The 19,867-nt window shown below is 38.3% G+C and overlaps 2 protein-coding genes across 5 annotated transcripts in view; one reads left to right on the forward strand and one right to left on the reverse strand.

Moving 5' to 3' along the window:
- trim71 (tripartite motif containing 71, E3 ubiquitin protein ligase) overlaps positions 1 to 5,885 on the forward strand; it is a 46,116-nt gene extending 40,231 nt beyond the window's left edge. The window contains exon 4 of the mRNA XM_039694468.2: positions 79 to 5,885. Within this exon, the coding sequence (XP_039550402.1) occupies positions 79 to 1,530 (1,452 nt within the window). The 3' untranslated portion in view covers positions 1,531 to 5,885. The remainder of the gene's footprint in view (positions 1 to 78) is intronic.
- A 7,552-nt stretch (positions 5,886 to 13,437) lies between these two features.
- The window catches only part of cnot10 (CCR4-NOT transcription complex, subunit 10), a 34,938-nt gene continuing 28,508 nt past the window's right edge, over positions 13,438 to 19,867 (reverse strand). For 2 of the 4 annotated variants that reach the window (XM_089117506.1, XM_089117505.1), the window contains exons 14-19: positions 19,437 to 19,550; positions 15,218 to 15,348; positions 15,094 to 15,129; positions 14,418 to 14,542; positions 14,195 to 14,270; positions 13,438 to 14,041 (exon numbers count right to left, since the gene is read on the reverse strand). In XM_089117506.1, the coding sequence (XP_088973632.1) occupies positions 13,875 to 14,041; positions 14,195 to 14,270; positions 14,418 to 14,542; positions 15,094 to 15,129; positions 15,218 to 15,348; positions 19,437 to 19,550 (649 nt within the window). In that variant the 3' untranslated portion in view covers positions 13,438 to 13,874. Of the gene's footprint in view, positions 14,042 to 14,194; positions 14,271 to 14,417; positions 14,546 to 15,093; positions 15,130 to 15,217; positions 15,349 to 19,436; positions 19,551 to 19,867 lie in introns of all 4 variants that reach the window. The other 2 variants (XM_039694516.2, XM_089117504.1) reach the window with 1 other exon arrangement.

The following is a 19,867-nucleotide window of genomic DNA, read 5'->3' on the forward strand; positions in this document are numbered from 1 at the left end:
TTAAGTATAAAATATAGTCCTGACTCTGCTTTGAAATACTTTTTGAAGCATCAGCAACCAAATTTGTTTCCTGCACAGGTGGAGAAGATCCGCCAGGTGAAGGCAAAATCACTTTACCTGCAGGTTGAGAAACTACACCAGAATCTCACCAAGCTGGATAGTACTATCGCCACAGTGACGCAGGTTTTAGAAGAAGGCCGTAGCATAGATGTCCTGCTAGCACGTGAGCACATGTTAAATCAGCTACAGGAGCTTAAATCTCTCCGCTGCTTCCTGCAGCCACAAGAAGACGATCGCATCATGTTCACCCCTCCGGACCAGGCTCTTCTGATTGCCATCAAGTCCATGGGCCTCATCAGCAGTGGAGCCTTTGCCACAGCATCCAAAGCTCATGGTGAAGGCCTCAAGAGAGCACTGCAAGGAAAGCTAGCTTCCTTTACTGTCGTAGGGTATGATCATGATGGTGAACCTCGGTTGTCCGGTGGTGACAGCGTCTCGGTTGTGCTTATGAATCCGGATGGTAATCTGTCCAGCGCAGATGTTTCTGATCACCAAGATGGAACGTACACAGTCAGCTATCTGCCCAAGAGCGAGGGTGAGCATTTGCTCTCGGTGCTTGTATGCAATCAGCACATTGAGGGAAGTCCATTCAAAGTGATGGTCAAGTCCGGCCGCAGTTACGGCGGCGTTGGCTTGCCCATTGCAACCTTTGGAGGAGAGGGCGATGGGGACGGGCAACTGTGTCGGCCTTGGGGCATCTGCGTGGATAAGGAGGGCTACGTGGTGGTTGCCGACCGAAGCAACAACCGCGTGCAGATCTTCAAGCCTTGTGGCACGTTCCACCACAGGTTTGGCACTTTGGGCTCACGACCGGGCCAGTTTGACCGCCCAGCTGGGGTCGCCTGTGACAGCCAGAGGAGAATCATTGTAGCAGATAAGGACAATCACCGCATCCAGATTTTCTCATTCGATGGCCAGTTTCTTGTCAAGTTTGGCGAGAAGGGAACCAAAAATGGGCAATTCAACTACCCGTGGGATGTTGCCGTCAACTCCGAGGGAAAGATCCTGGTTTCGGATACACGCAACCACCGCGTGCAACTCTTTGGGCCTGACGGGACTTTCCTCAACAAATACGGATTCGAAGGTGCCCTCTGGAAACATTTTGACTCGCCTCGCGGTGTAGCTTTTAATCAGGAAGGCCACCTCGTCGTGACCGACTTCAACAATCATCGACTGCTTGTCATCAGGCCCGATTGCCAGTCAGCACGCTTCCTTGGGTCCGAGGGAACCGGAAATGGACAGTTCTTGCGCCCGCAAGGCGTAGCCGTGGACCAGGAGGATCGTATTATCGTGGCTGACTCCCGCAACCATCGCATTCAGGTGTTCGAACCCAATGGCAACTTTTTATGCAAGTTTGGGACTCAAGGGAGCGGCTTCGGCCAAATGGATCGCCCCTCTGGTATAGCGGTTACTCCTGATGGGATGATTGTGGCTGTGGACTTTGGAAACAACCGAATCCTCGTGTTCTGACCTTTTATTGGTTGAATTACAAAACTATAGCTGTGGACAAATGGATTTTGAAAGATTTTGCACATCTATCATGAGCAAATGCAGTTTGATCTTTGCAAGATGACAACAGTTGTGGATAGTTTTGTACGATTCTCAGTGATAGTGTAACACCAAATGCTTGCCGTTACAGCACACCGTTTTGATTGCTGCAAGCTGAGAGTGTTTTGCTCTTGGTATGTGTCTTCAAATCCTGTTTCTTTTTTTTTTTCTCAGGGAATTTCTTGCATTCTTGAAATATTTTCTCTCTGCATCCCACCTACCTCATCTAGCTTATGTATGAATGTACTCGCGTTTGTGCAGAGACCTAGTCCGTGAAGTTTTATAAAGAAACGTCTACCTCAGTGTTTTTTTTTTTGTTTGTAAAATGTGAGGAAAAAAAAAACAAAACAAAAGAAAACAAAATGAAGCAATGTTTGGATATTTGCACAGTTCGCACAATTTTTTTCCTGATTGTTACTGTGCAAAGAACGCAAGTTATATCCCTGAATGTTTCTCATAGCGATGGACAAAAACAGAGCTGCATGTTTTGGCAGAAACATAAGGATGACTTTTTGATACATCTACTACTATGTGTTCTTTTTTTGAATTTTCGTGTACATTTTAAATCAGACTTCATCTTTATCTCGTACCTCATTTAAACCTCTTACCTCATTTACCGTACTATTATACCTCTGGGTCCATGAGCCTCATTACACATTTACCTCACTTTATGGTCTTTTCCATTTGAAAATTATGCAAGCAGTTACCAAAAATTAATTTTGTATAACTAATGAAAGGGACTGCTAAACTAGGCAAATTATCAGAATTTAGTAATTTAATAGGACCCTCATGATGTAATCAAGAGTTTGCAATGAGAAATGCAACTTTAGAAGAACAGATAACCATGATTATTTTAAATGTGATATGATAAAAAAGAATGAAATGGAGAATGTTCTTTAAATAATATCTTTAGATCATTGAAAGAATGTAGACACTAAATGGAATATCTAATGGCCTAGCCCTTACCTTTGTGTTTCTATTATTAATATTATGCTTTTGTCTCTTCATATGAACAATTTAGGCAAGGTAAAATTTGTTCAAATAGAGGCACCTGATTGACGAACTGGATTATATCCTTGTTTGCCAGTTATCTCTCATACTTGGGAAACTTTATTATTATTATTTTTTTCAATATTGGATGTATTTTGAGGCCCAGTTCTTAGGTCTCGTTACAAACCGCTTCATTAGATCATAAGTTGTTTTTTTGTTGTTCTATTGATTACAGCATGGCCTACAGTGCTTCCTGTGCCACTTTAAAGAAAGACCTCCAGGGAGACCATTCACTCAGTCAGTGTAACATCATTTGAAAACACTTAGAATCAATTAAACCCAGTTTGAAATCGGATAGTTTGTGCCTGACTTGTGGGTAACCACTTTAAAGTGTTTTCTTCAGTCTTCAATTGATTAAAAGGAAAAAAAAGATCATTAGGAGGAAAGAAAAATAATATATAAATGTATAGCACTGGTATACAGCAGAACAAAAGCACATGACTCTCCCATTATAGTCTGCCTGAACTTCTTATAAAAGTTTATGACAAAAGGAAAGTATCTCTCACCAATGTTGTCATACCTCAGTTATTGCAAGTTATATGAAGTCACGCAAAGAGGCAATGAGAATCATTAACCACTAAATGCAGAGTGTTTCCTTGTTAATCTGGGCATGTGTGTGTGTTGGATATTTTGAAGTGAGTGAACTGTAAGAGTGTGTGTGGTACCGACTTGTTGGCTGGCCCACTTACAGAATCAACCCTTTTGAACCTTCGGGGTTAGTTTGCATGTCGCTTTCCGCTTTACACTTGAGGTAACATTTAAAATCAGAAATTGTGGGAGAGCTGGATGACCTATTGGAAAGATTTTCCTGTAGGCTGCAGTTATCTTGTGTCCTGTCGTAAGTATAAACGTGCTTGCATGTACTAGTTGCCTGTGCCTTTCGGGATGCTAGATAAATCGAAATCGAATGTCTTTGCCAAAGGGTGGCTATAGGAAATAGGCAAGTGCCAAAAATGATTCTGCATTGACCGCATTGAGCGTTTGCTTTTCATTTATAAAGTGGAACTTTTCTTTACGTATATTACCTCATAATTGTGGATCATCAGGCATATTTATGTTGCAGCTTAAACGAGAGATGTGAATTTTATGGTAATGTTGCTTTTTACACATAGTTAGAGTGGAAAGCAGTCAGCTAGATTTGTGACATCTGCACATTAGAGGAATAAAAGGACCAGCATGGGTAACGGAAACCCATTTGATGGACGTAAGAAGCTTATGCAATAAAGAATGAAAGATTTGCTAATCTTCCCTGTCTTACAGTATTAATATCACATTCGATCTGATTAGTATTTAGCTGCAAAGTTTTCTCCCTGAATCCCTGCTCTCTTTAAGAGGGAACTTTATTTTTTGCATGCTGTAAAGGTCCGTGAAGACAGGTGGATGTTGGAAAACAAGGGGAGGGAGGAAGAAAACATGGACACTTTTCTAATGTACCAAAAAATCAATTTACGTGAATATCATTTGTTTGGTCATGGTGAATGATTGACTATATGATTGTACTGTTTCTAGATAGCTTTACAGAGTAAGGTACCTCATTGAGCTCCATTCAGATGCCTTACCACAGCTTCTTAGCTTTAGCATCAGAACTGGAAAACTGCCAAAGACCTCGTTCAAACGAAACCTCGGATGTATTTATAAGTCGATTTTTCGCCCAAAGATTAATATGTTTGGCATCGGTCGTTCTTGTATTTCAACATACTGTGTCGATATCTCAACATAGTGGCGAAACGCTCGCAGAACACGTCCCTAGATGTTGGCTTTTGTGTGTAACACGAGTTTTTGAGCAGGTGCCCTACAGGACCAAAGATGGGTAAATGTTTGATTCCAGCTCACAACAGTTACCGCTAAAAAAAACTGATCTCCATCTGTGTGGTGGTAGCGTTATATTAGGTGAAGGAATCAGCCAGCCGTTTTGATGGAAGCGAGATCAGTAAGCCACTATTTAAAACCCCTTTAGCAGTGATTAGGATACTATTGAAAGTGTACGTTCTACTTGGAGATACAATTCACTTTTGTAGGACTGATACCGTATGTCATCTACGTACTTTCTGCCTCAGTGGACATGAAAGTCGGCTGTTATCAAACACAGTCGGTGTCTTTGAATTCCAGATCATTGCAGGTTCTTTTTTTTTTTTTTTTTTTTTGGACCTCTGGTCTCTAATTGTACGGGTTTTGTCACCATTTCTGGTGTATTCCAGCTTATGACTTCTTCCTTACTGGGGAAAAACAGAAAATGTAAGTTCAGAATTGTGTGGTCATAGACCCTTTTATGATTGTATTATCTTATGGAAAAAGAGATGTGTATACACATTAAAACAACTCAGGTAGCTTTGTAGAGATTTGAGATTTGATTAAAAATTCAATATTTGTTTCTTACAGTTTGATAGTGAATCCTTTGTTAGTACTTCATGAGCTTTTTGTGTGTTTTGATGGTAAAAATGCTGTTATTAAATTCCATGGGATCCTTTTCAACCACGTCACAGTTAACAGTCAATGAGGGGGTGAACGATTCATAACCTTAATACCAGCATGTCTTTATTTTGTGTTCTTTACACAATCCTATCTTGATTTTATAACTATATAACCCCATGATGGATGGATGGATGGATATGCTATGATCAAATGTGTATTCAAAGGCTGCTAAAAAAAAAAAACATTGCCTTGAGATGATCAGAAATGCCTTAAGGCTTGGAAATCCTTTTTTTTTTTCTTCTTTTTTTCAAGAACGTTGAGGGCAACAGTCTGTCTCAGAAAGACATTTAGACATGTACATCAATACTTTCACAGTGCTTTTAATAGGCTTGGCTGTGAGACGGGCTAAGCAAAAGAGGTGTGGCGAGATTCTGCCCCAAAGCTCTCACCTGGAATCAGTTTTGCCTTTTAAAATACAACGATTAGGGTAGAATCAAAGTAGCAAATGCTGATTCCAGGTCAGTTGTCCTGGATGATATTGGCTTAGGAGCCCTCTAAGAGGCCCACCACTCTCTCCATCTCTTTCTCTTTGTGTTTCACAACTCACCATCCTACCATCGGTCACCCTCTCAACCAAAGTCATTTATTACTCTGAATAAGGCTGATATGAAAAGGCTATATGAGATAGTTAGTGGTCTGCAGTCTTGTTCTTTCGTCTTTGTGGACTTTAAACATTTCCTATGCAGTTTTTTTTTTTGTTTTAATTATTATTATAAATGTTTGGTTGTTTACAAATAAAGTTGTACCTCTTTGGATCCTGTAATTGTGTTGAGTGTTTTTACTTTTTGCTAAAGTATAAGTTACATCTAAGCTATTGAACACTAAACTCCTATAAAGCCTACTTTATGAAAATCATGCTGATAATGTAAACAATAACTTGTTGCATTGCCAATAATAAAAACTACAGAGCTTTGATCATAGAACTAAGCGTTTAAATATGAAGATGACAAGACATTTTATTGGGTGATAGTGATTTATGCATGTCCTAATACTGTTATCAAAATCTTGATGATTTGTGTTTCAGAATTTCAGAAAAGATCACATTGGTAAAAGGTTTCAAAGCACTGAAATAAAACACTTTCATTTTGGCCAGATTGTGTTCAAAATTACATCACACCTGTTCATTTTCCAAAATCACTTTAAGAATATGAGGGCATTAGCCCTGCATTTTGTTTCTCTCTCTCTTTTTTTTTATTAGATTTTAAATGTTGCCAATAAACATGCCAAAAAGAAACACAACAACCCCCAACCCCCCCCCCCCCCCCACACTACATTTGATGCTTACTTGGTGACCATTCATAAAGTGCATTCTGTAAATTATGTAACGGTGTAGTATGAATGCAATCTGGATATAAGGGGCCTTTCCAAATACCAACACTTGCGGTCTTGGCCACTTGAGAGTGCATGCATGCATACAACCGGAAGTAAGTGCGCAAAACTGTCCCAGGTCACAGAATTGCCAAACCACAGTACACATAACACACGCTAAATTCACTTTAGATCTTTGAGGTTAAGCTTATCCCGTTATTCCTCACATTCAGGAACTTACTGGGCCTGGTTTTGCATCACATCTATGAAAACATTTCAGTGTAAGTTTAATTTGATGTTACATTTAAGCCCGGTTTCACAGACATTGTTCAATTGTGACATTTAAGTAAGTAAAGCTTTACTAAATGGCGCTATATAAATAAAACTGTGTATAGAAGAGAACTACACGGAGATAAAAAAAAAAAACTACTCGGAGAGCCTCGGTTAAGCGACCCCCGGCTTCCCAGTGTCTTTCCACCCTTACTGGAGATCCAAACACACCTGTAGTCATACAATAACACTAGCCTAAAGTAGCTTTTATGAACCCGAAAAAAAAATATGTCATTGGTGTGCATCTTGAGACAAAACAATGGCACCACATATAAGACGGCTCAGACATGGATTTTAGTCTGGGATTAGGCTTAAGCCTTGCCTGTGAAACTGGCTGGGGGATAATTTGTCTGTAAAATGTGGCACATTTTATTGGTGCAGAGATTATATGCAGTGTGTAAATGTTTGAAAGTGATGAAGTGTGTCCCATTGCGTTAAGCAACGCAGTGTTTCTCAAACCGGTCCTGGGGAACCCCCACCATTGCACATTTTTGAAGTCTCGCTTATCACAATATTCAAAGCCCACTTCTAAATTATACTATCCATCCTAAGCAGTATGCGAGATTAAAATAAGTGTGTCCCAAAGCATAGTATGTTGAAAAGATTAGTCTACTGTATAAGTGTGGATCCGTGCACACTATAACGGCTCATATTGCCTACAACCCATTGCGCTTTGGAGGAGGATCCAGTTCAGAACTACAAAACATGGCGAATGGGGTTGAGTAGAGAGGTTAGATAAAGTGGTTTGAATGACTGATAATCAACATTTAAGGCGCTGATTAAAATCTTTATGTAATGTTATCCGTGTTATTTCATCTGCAACAAAAATATGAACTTTTTAAAAAAAAGGAAATTAAATGTGGAGGATTTTATCTTGACAAGATGATTGACAGGATGTGATAGTTTGTCCCAAAAGCTTGTCTACTCTTCTGCTGCACACTCAATAGTATCCACTTTTTCTTCACAAAAAGAGTACACACTTTTAGGTGGCGAATCTTGCTTTCTGTGTTAATGAGCTGATTGAATCAGGTGTGTTAGATGGAGACATACAAAATGTGCAGCAGTGAAGTAAACAAAAATCGTCCCGCCCACTTAAACACTTTGGACAAACTCCAAAAATACAGTACAGTGGTTAAGTGCAAAAACCTTAAAGTATGGGTATTTGGACAGACAATGCATCCACAAGTTGGCATTGTCATGTGACCATATGGCTCCACAACTGCTTTCATTGGTCAACTTAAGCAGTCACTTGTCAAGAAAAGGTCAGATTTCATGGACTCAGTTCTGAAAAATGATGAATGGATCTGATCAAGACAAAGAGAAATGCAATCTGTCTGGATGTTCTACCAATGACCTACAGTTGCGTTACAAATCCTCGAGACCTTATGGGGTAGTAAAGTGCCCTTTGGATGTGCACTTTATAGGATAATATACATTGTTTGGTGAACTATCCCTTCGTTTACTCACCCTTAAGCAATCCTAGGTGTATATGACTTTTTTTGTTTCAGCCAAACACAGAGTTACATATTAAAAACATATCTTGGCTCTTCCAAGCTTTATAATGGGAGTGAATGGTACTTTCGACTTTGAAGCCCAAAAATCCATCATAAAAGTAGTCCATATGGATCCAGGAGGTTAATAAAGCCTTCTGAAGTAAAGCGATGTGTTTTTGTAAGAAAAAATATCCATATATTATAAACAGTGGCTTCCAGTAACAACCGTACGTCGGTTCCAGTGGAGGAGTGACCTCTGACACGACGCATGACGTAAGATGTAGGCGAAGGATAAGCTTAGGTGAGAGTTCAAACAAATAGGGCTGGGCAACAAATACAAGCGCAGCGACATTTTTAGTGATTTCAAATGTGCTGATATACTATACGTTAGCTGTGTCCCAATTAAAAGGCCAATTGGTTCAAATGTTTACTTGTATCTTATCAAGATATGATTTTATATAGTTTATACTCTTTATTATGTATATAAATGGACCAAAGTTAACATATTAAGAACCCCGTTTTGTTTTTAGGAAGTTGAAACTTTAAAAAAAGTCCAGTACAAAAGTTACTGCCGCTCGTCAACGGCAGCGGTAGCAGTTGCTAGGCGACGAGAACACTCCTCCATAGGCGATTTGGCCTTTGAAGGTTGCAGCCTTTGAACGTGGACAACATAGTATACCAGGGCTCCAGACTAACTTTTTTGACTAGGAGCACTGTTGCCCCTGACTGAAAATTTTAGGAGCACAAGCAGAAAATTGCAAATAAAATATAATATAAGATGACAAAAAGGTAAATAAGAGATGGATTGCACGTTATTATACGCGCTCCAATACGGGCAAAAAGAACGAATAAAATATATGATCAGATGATAAATGTGTAAATAAGATCTGTATTGTACTGTATGTGTGCTCTCGTGTAGGCCTACCATTAGGAGTGTCTGATAGGTGTAAACAGTGAGAAATCTTGTGGCTAGGCAGGTGAAAAGCGTTTGGTTAATGGTGAATATTGACCTATTGTGCGTACCGTTCTGTCGGGGAATATGCGCTGCATTTACTGTAAATATTGTGTAAGTTCGAGTGGCAGGCGCTATATAATGCAGTGCATATAAGGCACATATATATCCGTGGCCGGTCGAGTAGCAGATCCCCCTGCCACGCAAAGATTTTATCCCCTCTAAAAAAGCTGCTGGCGAGTGGCGAACATGACTTCTTTGTCAGAAAGATGTCGTTGGTGTAGACACTTGTCAATCAAACATGTCTGACCAACAGAGAACCACCCGCCCACTGCGGAACGTTTGTGTCAAAATGATTCAATCAAAAAAAAGTTTGAACTTCAAAACTTTTTGCACTTTGCAAAATTTGAATTTGAAATTCTAAATTTTTTTCACTTCAAATAAAAAACAAAAACAACGAAAACACACATTCTCTTCAATACTTTTTTTATACACGAGGTAAATAATTTTTTTTTTTTTTTGCTTTTGAACAGTTTTTTCTTTGATTGAAAATTTTTTTTTTTTGATTGAAACAACTTGAATTGAATGATTAAGACACAAATGTCCTACCCATGTATGGCCCAAACACAAAAAAGATTACTTCAATCAAAGAGAACATTTTCAATTAAAACAAAAGGTGTTCAAATGCAATTTTTGGAGTCTCAAATATTTTATTTGCATTCAAAAATGATTTTCTTTATTTGAAAATGTTTATCTTTTCATTGAAGTGACTTTTGTATTGATTCTGTTGTTTGTTTGTTTGTTTGTTTGAAGCAACTTCTTTTTTGATTGAATGATAAAGACACAAATGTCCTACCCATTATATGGTCCAATCAAAAAACAATGTTACTTTAATTAAAAAGGTTTAAAAAAAAAAAAAAACAGACTTCTATCAAAGAAAACATTTTCAATCAAAGAAAAGCAGTGTTCAAATGTATTTTTTTGAGTCTCAAATATATTTTTGGATTCAAATACTTTTTTTCTTTGATTGAAAAGTTTTTTTTTCATTGAAGTGAAGGTTTTTTTAATTGAAAATATTTTTTTTTGATTGAATAATAAAGACACAAATCTACCTTCATAGAAATCTGAACAAGGAAGAATGTTTAAAAAAAAAAAAAGTGATTTTATTTCCGTTAGAGCTGTGTCTACTACATTGACACTGATGCATTAAAGTGGAGGGGCTCCCCTGTTTCAAGATGGCGGCTCTATTGACGCATTTGTTCCAAAGAACTGCCGTAGCCAAGGTGAGGTCTAGTGTATAGGTCTATGGGTAACGAGTCGATAGATCACTTATTGCTCAGACGCACATAGCAGGTGATATTTGTCTCCGTCTCCTTCCCACAGACGTTTACGTGCGCAATTCTTGTTGTGTATTCATTGACGCGCCCTTTCCACGCTTAAAGGGATAGTTCACTTTGAAATTACTTTTTGATATGTTTTAGCTTACCTCAAGGGCATCCAAGATGTAGGAGTCTTTGTTTCCACAGTATTTTCAATTTTGACATTTTTAGGTCACACCGTTCATTTCTGTCAGTCATAAAATGCAGGAATATGGGGTCCACCTCAAAGAGCATGCACAGAGAAGTCCAAATTAAACATGATTTAATGACTCGTAAATGTAAGTACACATTGATGGCCTAAGACATGAAATGAGCAGTTTGTGTGAGAAAATGAACAGTATTTATATTGTTTTTACCTCTTGTAACCACAGCCACAAAACACCCACGCCCTCAGATTACTTAAACGTGGCTGTAGTTACAAGAGGTAAAAGCGATATAAAACTGTTCGTTTTCTCACACAAAACGCTCATGTCGTGTCTTAGGCCATCAATGTGTACTTACATTTACGAGTCATTAAATCATGTTTAATTTGGACATCTCTGTGCATGCTCTTTGAGGTGGACCCCATAGACCTCCATTATATGACTGATAGACACCAACGGTTTGACCTAAACATATAAGCAAAGCAAAGACACCTACATCTTGGATGCCCTTGAGGTAAGCTAAAACATACCAAAAATTAATTTCAAAGTGAACTATCCCTTTAACCATGCATTTAACGTGTGGCAAATTTATATACAATTCAAGGATATAAAATTCAGTCGCACACTTTCAAATTTTGGTCGCAAAATGCAACCATTTGGTCGCAGTCTAGAGCCCCGGGCCAAAAAATGGGTGTCAAAAGGGAGACAGGTTTTGGAACAAAGCAATAAACTGATTCTACTCCTGTAGATATACTGTTATTGTACATAGTTATGAATCAAACAAAGCATTTTCAATGTAGTCTAGAAATGTGCAGTCTGAGGAGCTTTCTTTATTCTGATGACAGTGGAGCATTTTCGCTGACAGCAAAGGAACACCCCTCTTGCTCGTGATTGACGATAGCAACCTCAGGATGCTGTACAAGACATTTGAGCCCATATCTGAGCTTTCATTCGTTTACTTTAAATGAAAGAGATCTTTTCTCTGATAGCATTTAAAGACATGGTAACGTTAACTGCGCTTTAAATCACTCTGAAATATCTGTCATCTTGTTTAAAGAGTACTATCACAAGGAGTCTTTGCTTTGTCTAAATTACTTAACAAAAGCCTCTTAAGGCCACCAATGCTGTTTGAGAAATGGGTGTCTCTGCATACCAACAGGTCAAAGGTCAGAACGGGGCAGGGCGTAGCCCAGAAGGTCAGCTTGAGCCTGCAGGAAAATGTTTGTCATCTGGCAGATGGGATCATTCCGGGTGTAAATAACGATAAGGGCTTCAATTGGGCTGGAATGTTTAATTCAAAGTATGTGGAGTTTGTTATCAGTCCATTTGCATGATCCAGATCCATTCACACACATTCTGGCTGCCATTAGTGAGTGAAACCGCTTATAAACAGCTTAAGTTCACAAATGATTATCTTTCCGTTTAGTCAGCCACAGACCACGGATAACCAACAGGCATTTGCCAAAGGCAGGGCTTCCCAAACTTTTTTTTTTTATCAGCTTAAGAATTATTTCATTCACACATGTAGAGTTTATATATAAATATATAAACACTCAGTGTTTATATAATATGACCTAGTAATCTGGTCATATGTTAAAGGCGACACTTGCATTAGCACTAATTCTGCCTTTTCGTGCTATCTGAAAATTCCTACTTCCTGTTTCTGAAGTTGCTGTTACGAGCTTGCATTCAAGTGCTTTGTCGTTGGAAAGAACAGGAATGGAGGACGCCAGGTTAATTCTTGCATATTTATTGGGAAAATGTTAAGTTTTAGCATCCCATTCATTTACAATCATATAAACATTCAATCGCTATCTATAGTCGGCTTGCTGACGATTCTCGAATTTCGGTCAAATACAGGCTATTTTCTCTGTATATAAAACATACAATATACTTCAGAGGATTATTCATACTTGTAAATATGCTCTACTTTAACAGCCAAACAAGGCAATGTAGCTGTTGTGGAAAAAATGAATAAATAAAAGGTCACAGCAGCAATGTTTCTCCCCTCCACCATGTTTAAAGTTTATGGCTCACCCAACTCGGTAACTTGTTGGGAATGTTTTTGTTTTTTGTTTTTTTTGGTTGCACACACAGCTCAGATTCACAGTTCACATCTAACTCACATTCGTTCATATTCGGCCTCTCCAAGGGGTCACCCGCCTACATAAAACAGCATTGCTATATATAAGAAACACTTGCTCAGCTGTATTCATTATAACAAACCAACAGTTGACCTCTTCAATTTGCCTGCATTTGGACAGCATAACTTTCTTATCCATGATGCAGTAAAAATGCGTTTGTACGAACATGAAAAAGCCTCTTGGGGAACAATCTATTGAGCTGCGTTTTGGCACTAGCATCTGGCTGGAAAAAAAAAACCCATAAAGGCTTAAAGAAGAGCTCTTTCTCGAGTCCAAAGCATCATTGACAGGACGTCAGATGAGAGAAACAATGGGGAGAGATGTGTGTGGAAAAAGAGGGGGTGTGGGGCCAGAGGGATTTAGCATAAGAAAGACCCTGCATGAGAAAGGTGATGGGCCACCCTAAGGAAAAATGGCAAAAAAGGAGAGACCACACATGAAAGAAAGCCGACATCTGTCCACCCACGCCAGGGACGAGCTTTTAGAAATCAGGACATTTATTTGAGTCTTATGCACCAGTAGAGAAGGAATCAAGTTATACAATTGAGATATTTAAAAGCTTCTACATTTTAAAGGACTGTTTTTTTTTTTATTTATTTGCCATGACTGTTGTCAGACAATTGTCCATGATTTTATGCTAACAGTGACCTTTGGTCCATCGATTTTGAACATCCACGTGATCGCAATATAAGGGCTCCATGCAGATTTGCCAGAAATAATTTACTCATAATCTGTATAATTTCATGTATGGCAGTTTGTCACTGACCCCATTAATATCACACCATTAACAAGTGTAAATAAAATTTATTTATAATTTCATAGACCCCAAAACACGTACATATTTCTAACCGATTGCAACAGACAACCAGTCTACAACTCTCTTCCTTGTTTTTTTTTCGCCCCATCATCCATCTTGGCTGCTGCAGCATCATAAATAAAATGTAAAAAAAAAAAAAGATGTTTGTGCATGTTTTTGGGGGGTTGTGTCAGTGGGATCACTTGCGCTGTACTTGTGTAAAGGAGGAGGGGGTCTGTATGGGCTGTACTGGCTGTGATGACTGGAAGGGAAGTGGTTTCTTACGGAGGTCAGGGGAGGAGATGGGCATGACGGAGGGGAGGAGCTGGTTCCGTTTGATGATCTGTAGGGCCAGCTGTGTGTTTCCTGTGGAAGAAACGATCACAGTGTTAAAACCATTAATCAAAAAAAAAAAAGTGACAAATGATTCCAGGTGAGAAAAGGTGACCAGACACCTCCTGGATATAGAGACATTTCTCAGCAGGCACTGTGTGATTAAAATCTGTGTGCATGACTCACCGTTCTGCAGTTCTAAGTATACGCCCAATAATATGGCTTCCGGAGGAATCTCCTTAGTGTTAACCATTGAAGCAGCCTATACAGCCGGGAATCAGAAAACAAATGGGTTGGAGAGTGTTTAAACTGTATGCATGTAGTGTACAGATAGATAATTGCATTATTGTGGTTTATCAGTGGTAAACTACACATTAATGTGAGTGCTTCACATGAGATGAATGTTTACCTGATGGAGGCACTTGCGGGCTTTCTCGTACTCGCTCCTCAAGCAATACGCACTGCCCAGGTTGAAGAGCATTGTGGCCCGGGCAGCACTTACTGAGCTGGGGTAACATAAAGGCGTCTGTTTCCCTGCTGCAGAACACCAAAAATTAATAAATGCATGCATAATAAACCAGACTATATACTTGATAAGACAATTAATCAATGCCTGTTATTCTGAGTTTTTTTTTTTTTTTTTTTTAAATCTAAAAATGATATAGTAAGTACAAGTTGTTAATAGTATTACTCTGCACTTAAATGTATATTTACACTGCAACAAGAACACCTTAAAATAACGTGTAAATAAATTATTGTCTAAAAATCTAGTTTAACTTCTTAAATAGACAAAATATTGCACATTGTATATATACATTGTATATGTTAATGTTTTATCAAATATTTATAATGTTTTTACAAATTTGTTGTTTCACTGACTTTAGAGAATAATAAAGATCTACTACTAAACTACTTAAGGCTGTCTTTTAAAGAATTGTATCTTTTTAAATGAGGCTTTACTTTCTTTTTTAATGATACCAGGACAGCTGTAGAACGCAGATTCTTTTTACTTTATAGCCCCGAAAAAAATATAATAAAACATTTTTTTAAATAAATTAATACATTAAAAAAAAAAAAACACTTACAGGACTCAACAGGCTCCAGATCACCTTTATCAGAACCTGTCATTGACAGCACAGGCACATGTCAGTAACCACACATCACATCCTTTGACATTTGTATGTTTTGATCATGTGCTCACTTTCATACCTTGGTCTTGTTCGGTGGATGACACGCCTAACGAAACGTCGGTGACATTCTCTGGATTGAGATGTGCAATGGCGTCAGAGATTCTGTCCAGAGAGATCAGGGCTTCAGCAGCATATAGGTGACCCAGGAACCTGAGAACACACACACACCACACAACTCATCAAAAATGTATTATTTATCAGCTAAATACATTATTTAAAGCCACTTCTCAAGACAAAGCCTAATGCTAAACTGACTGCTTTACATTGCGAACGCGGATTCCCCACATATTTACACTGCAGGTCTTCATGCCCAAATCCGATTTTCTGACTACATCCGATTTTTTTGACGACCCGCTTACGTCATCTTTTAAAAGTGACCCGTATCTGATTTTTGCATTTACACTATTACACTGCGGAAACTACCAAATGTAGACGTTCTGACCTGGAAAAGGAAGTAAAACAGCACGAAATGCAATGGATGAATTATCCAGGGTTTAGCTTTCCACAATATTTTGAAAAGTCATCAAAAAAAGTCATACAGCGGAGAAAAAAAAGAGGAGAGCCCTTGTCGGCTTGGCCTGTCACCCAAAACGCATTCCATTTGGTCAAAGAATGGGAATGTTGCACAGCTATTTCCACTCTTATTGTTGTGGTCTTTTATTGCGTTGTATTTGTTTTTTAAGCTTTTTATCTTACATTGGCACTGTAGCCACGAGCGCTTAAAATCGTGCCTCCCCACAACTCCTGAAATGTCTTCAAACACGGATTTATTTCTGTAACAATCCTGCATTTTTGCCTGCATGGTCTCATCACCCCAAACACTCAAAAGACATGAAACCTCCATAACCATCATAAATCATGTGATCTCAGTTGGTGGTGTCCACCTAAGTTTACGTCACTTTTTTAATGACGTACAACTCGCATTTACTGGGTAATATCTAGGGATGGGTATCGGTAAGGTTTTATCGGTATTACTACTCTTACCGATACCGCTTATCGATCCGGGACTTTAACGGTATTCTTATCGGTTCTTTTTGGTGTTTTTTTTTTTTTTTTTTAAGAATTAAGAACATAACTAAACTCTATATTTTGAAATGTAAAATAGAAAAAGCAAAACGAAGAAAAATATCTTTTTGTTATGCAGCAATGTGCAGGCTTTTTTTGTTTTATATACAAAAAGGACACATAAGAAAAAAAACAAGTACAAACACAAGAATACAATTAATCAAAGATACAAATTATATACAAAGTGCTTTAATTTCAGGAAGGTGTACTAACATATCTTTTCAGGTAATTGTTTCTGTCTGAAAAGAAACCTAATTTAGTAATCAAATATAAAATAGCACTGTATAGTTTATCATAGATAGATTAACTCTTATTAAATCTAAAGTTACTCATTCAAAAGCTGTGAGTGATTTTCTCTGCCTTTTGTTGTTTGATTTGTAATACCATCCCTAGGAATATCCGATTTATTGAGGCCTGAATCCGATCTAAAAGAATCGGAATCCATGCGTTTTTTTTTTTCCTGCTTACACGTTCACCGGTCATCTGTGCCACATGAGAGGAAGAAAATCGAATTTGGGTCACTTGAACCATGCAGTGTAAATGGCGCCTTAGTCTCAGCTTCATCTGTTTCTGTGAAATCAAGCTGGAATAAACCAAACCAAACCCGATTACGAGATCATATTCTGGACATTCCAGGACTTTACAAAACAGCACGTCAATTTAGGAGGTCAAAAATTGAGGGGGAAAAGGGTCTGCAAAAAGAAGGGTTAGTATAGTGAACTAAGGGTACGTGTTCACACTTCAAATGTCAGGTTCAGACCAGAGTTTGATTGCTCCCCGCTCCCCTTGCCCCTGCTGGATTGTGATAAATAATATTATTTGGGTTCAAACCGCGGTGCGTTTGCATCAAAGCAGCAGCTGTTTATTCTTGTTGCTTTGGTAATGACGACGCAGGAGAAGGCGACAAAATGAATAGAGTTGCTCACCACACTTTTAGATTTTGGTTTTTGACCCTTTGGTTTTGTTTCGAATCATGTTATAAACAGTGGTTCATTCAGAGTTTTAGTCTGATTTTACATGAATTGTACCCCAGACAACCATTTTTAGCAAACTTAGGTTAGGAAAACAGAGTTCACATCATCCAAAATAACCAAAACCTTACGTCAATTGAACCTGGGTGCACACTAAAAGTGCTAGTGTAAAAGCACCCTAAAAATAAAATCTTTGTCACTTGAAATTAAATAAATTAAATTTAAATATATATATATAGGGATGCACCGATCCACATTTTTTCACTTCTGATCCGATCCCGATACCTGACTTTGGATATCGGCCGATACCGATACTTTTCCGATACCAGAGCTGTGTTTGCTTTAATAGTATTTATCATTATTGTTGATTTTATATGATGCTGAAATAAACTCCTCTCTACAGGCAAGGATGATATGTACATATGTATGTATGTCAATATATATATATATATATATATATATATATATATATATATACTAAACAATAGATAGACAATTAAACAAAGATACACATTATACAGGCCTACACAGTGCTTTAATTTCAGGAAGGTCTACAAACATTGTTCAGGTATGGTCTTAAAAAGAATTATAATAAAGTAATCAAAAGTAAAATAGCACTGCAAAGTTTATCATAGATAGATTTATGCTTATTAAAGCTGAAGTAATTCATTCAAGAGCTGTGAGTGATTTTCTCTTTACCGTTGGTTGTTTGATTCTCAGTAATGTCGCAATCGTCACATTTATACTGCTGCCCCTTTAAGAACGAGTTCAGATTTCATAGTCTACTGATGCACCATATTTTCTCCCAAATATTTCCATAACTACGTTCATTTTAGACATAATAAATTGTTTAAGTGTTAATCTCCAAGTCGGTCGGTTTGACATTTTTGTGCAGGCTACATTTGATCGTTTAGACGCGCATATGAAGCCCAGATTATAATTTGCTTGTCTTGTTGCGGTCTGTTTCGGAGCGCGCCGCACTGGGAACAACATCTCTTGCGCAAATTTTGTGCTTTTAATAGCTCTTTTTATTATTAAAAGCGTGACGCAATTTAGTAACAGCAGAGACTGCATTTTACTACAATCATCGATCGTGCTGATTCTGTCTTAAAGTTTGAGTTTTAGGGAGAAATGACAGAGCACCGCCGCGATGGGAAGGAAGTTGGCTAGACAGAATGCGGCTATTGTTTTTAATGTTTTTTTTACCTCAATATATTCTTTAATATTTGGAAATCAGACTAATTTCACAGATCTAAAGTGTAACCAGGCTACGTTTCCTCTGTCGTCACTCATTACGCCGGGCTGTCATGTTGTGCTTGCTGTTGCACCGCGTGAGAGATCTCTCTCTTTCTCTTCTGGACTGCGAATTGCAAACATGCATCAAATAGTTTAATTAATACGGCTTTGCAAACATTGCACTTTGCTGTCTTGCTCTGCACTGCAGCGGTGTTTCCAGTTCCACCATATGATTTCCACACAGCGAACATGTTATAGCTCAGTGCTATCCTGCTAGCTGGCTGCAAACTGCGGAATGGATTTCCTGAGCGGGGGTGTGTCTCATTGAGCCCTATGTTTTACAGTCACTGATTGAGCTGCACCTCCGTTCAGGATATCCATTCCACAGTTTGCAGCCAGCTATAGCAGACTAGCAGGCCCGGCGGGAATCACTTTTGGAGTCATTTCAGCAGACAACGTTAAAGCGCAGACATGGATCATAAATATCGGATTTCTCCGCAGGTTGGATCGGAAAAATCCGATACGTGAATTATGCTGGTATCGGTCCCGATACCGATACTGGATCGGATCGGCCCCATCCCTATATATATATATATATATATAAAATCTAGTTGCGTGGAAACATCTCATTTTCATTTAGATGAAGTTGATGTTAACGAACACTGAATTAATAATTAATAAAAACTATATATAGTTGACAAAACAAAACTAAAATTAAAACGGAAAGAAAAACTAATTTACAAAAACCTGTTGACGATACTAAAATAACACTACAAAAGAATAAGGGATCCCGGATTTTGTAACTTTTTTTGGCAAATAAAAAAACATAAAATAACTGGTTGTACCACACATCTAAACATCCCATTATGCCGGACTGACCATTTTAGGAGGGTAAATGTTTGCTGAATGCTGTGAGTGCAGGACCCATAAAAGATGTAAATCAGCCAGAAGAAGAGAGACACTCACTTGAGCGATCCTGACAGCTTAGTCTGATGCAAGAGCTTTTCTGCATGGTTAAGAGCCATTAAGTTGTCCCCAAGAGCAAGAGCCACATATGCACTGCAGGCTAGAATTGAGCACCTGTGAAGACAGACCGGACAAAGAGAAGTAAGCAGATGAAAAGAAAAAATAAACGTACCCAACTAATGTGTCATCTCCCTCACCAATAGTGTAAACAGGGTCCAAATAATTTAGTGAAAAACATTCAAGTAATCATTCAGTTTACTTGCAGATTTTTTAGAAGGACAACTCTGGCGCAAAATTAAACTATTGTCTAATAACACATTGGTACCTAGTCGACTGTTCTCTGGGATTGGTTTTCATGATAATCGAATGTAGAGAGTTTTATCTCTAAAAACTGTTTAGCATATAAGAATAAAAATAAATTGCTAGTTAAT

The sequence above is a fragment of the Pimephales promelas genome, chromosome 12 (genome assembly GCF_988280905.1).
Source record: "Pimephales promelas chromosome 12, fPimPro1.hap1.1, whole genome shotgun sequence".
Classification (NCBI taxonomy): domain Eukaryota; kingdom Metazoa; phylum Chordata; class Actinopteri; order Cypriniformes; family Leuciscidae; genus Pimephales; species Pimephales promelas.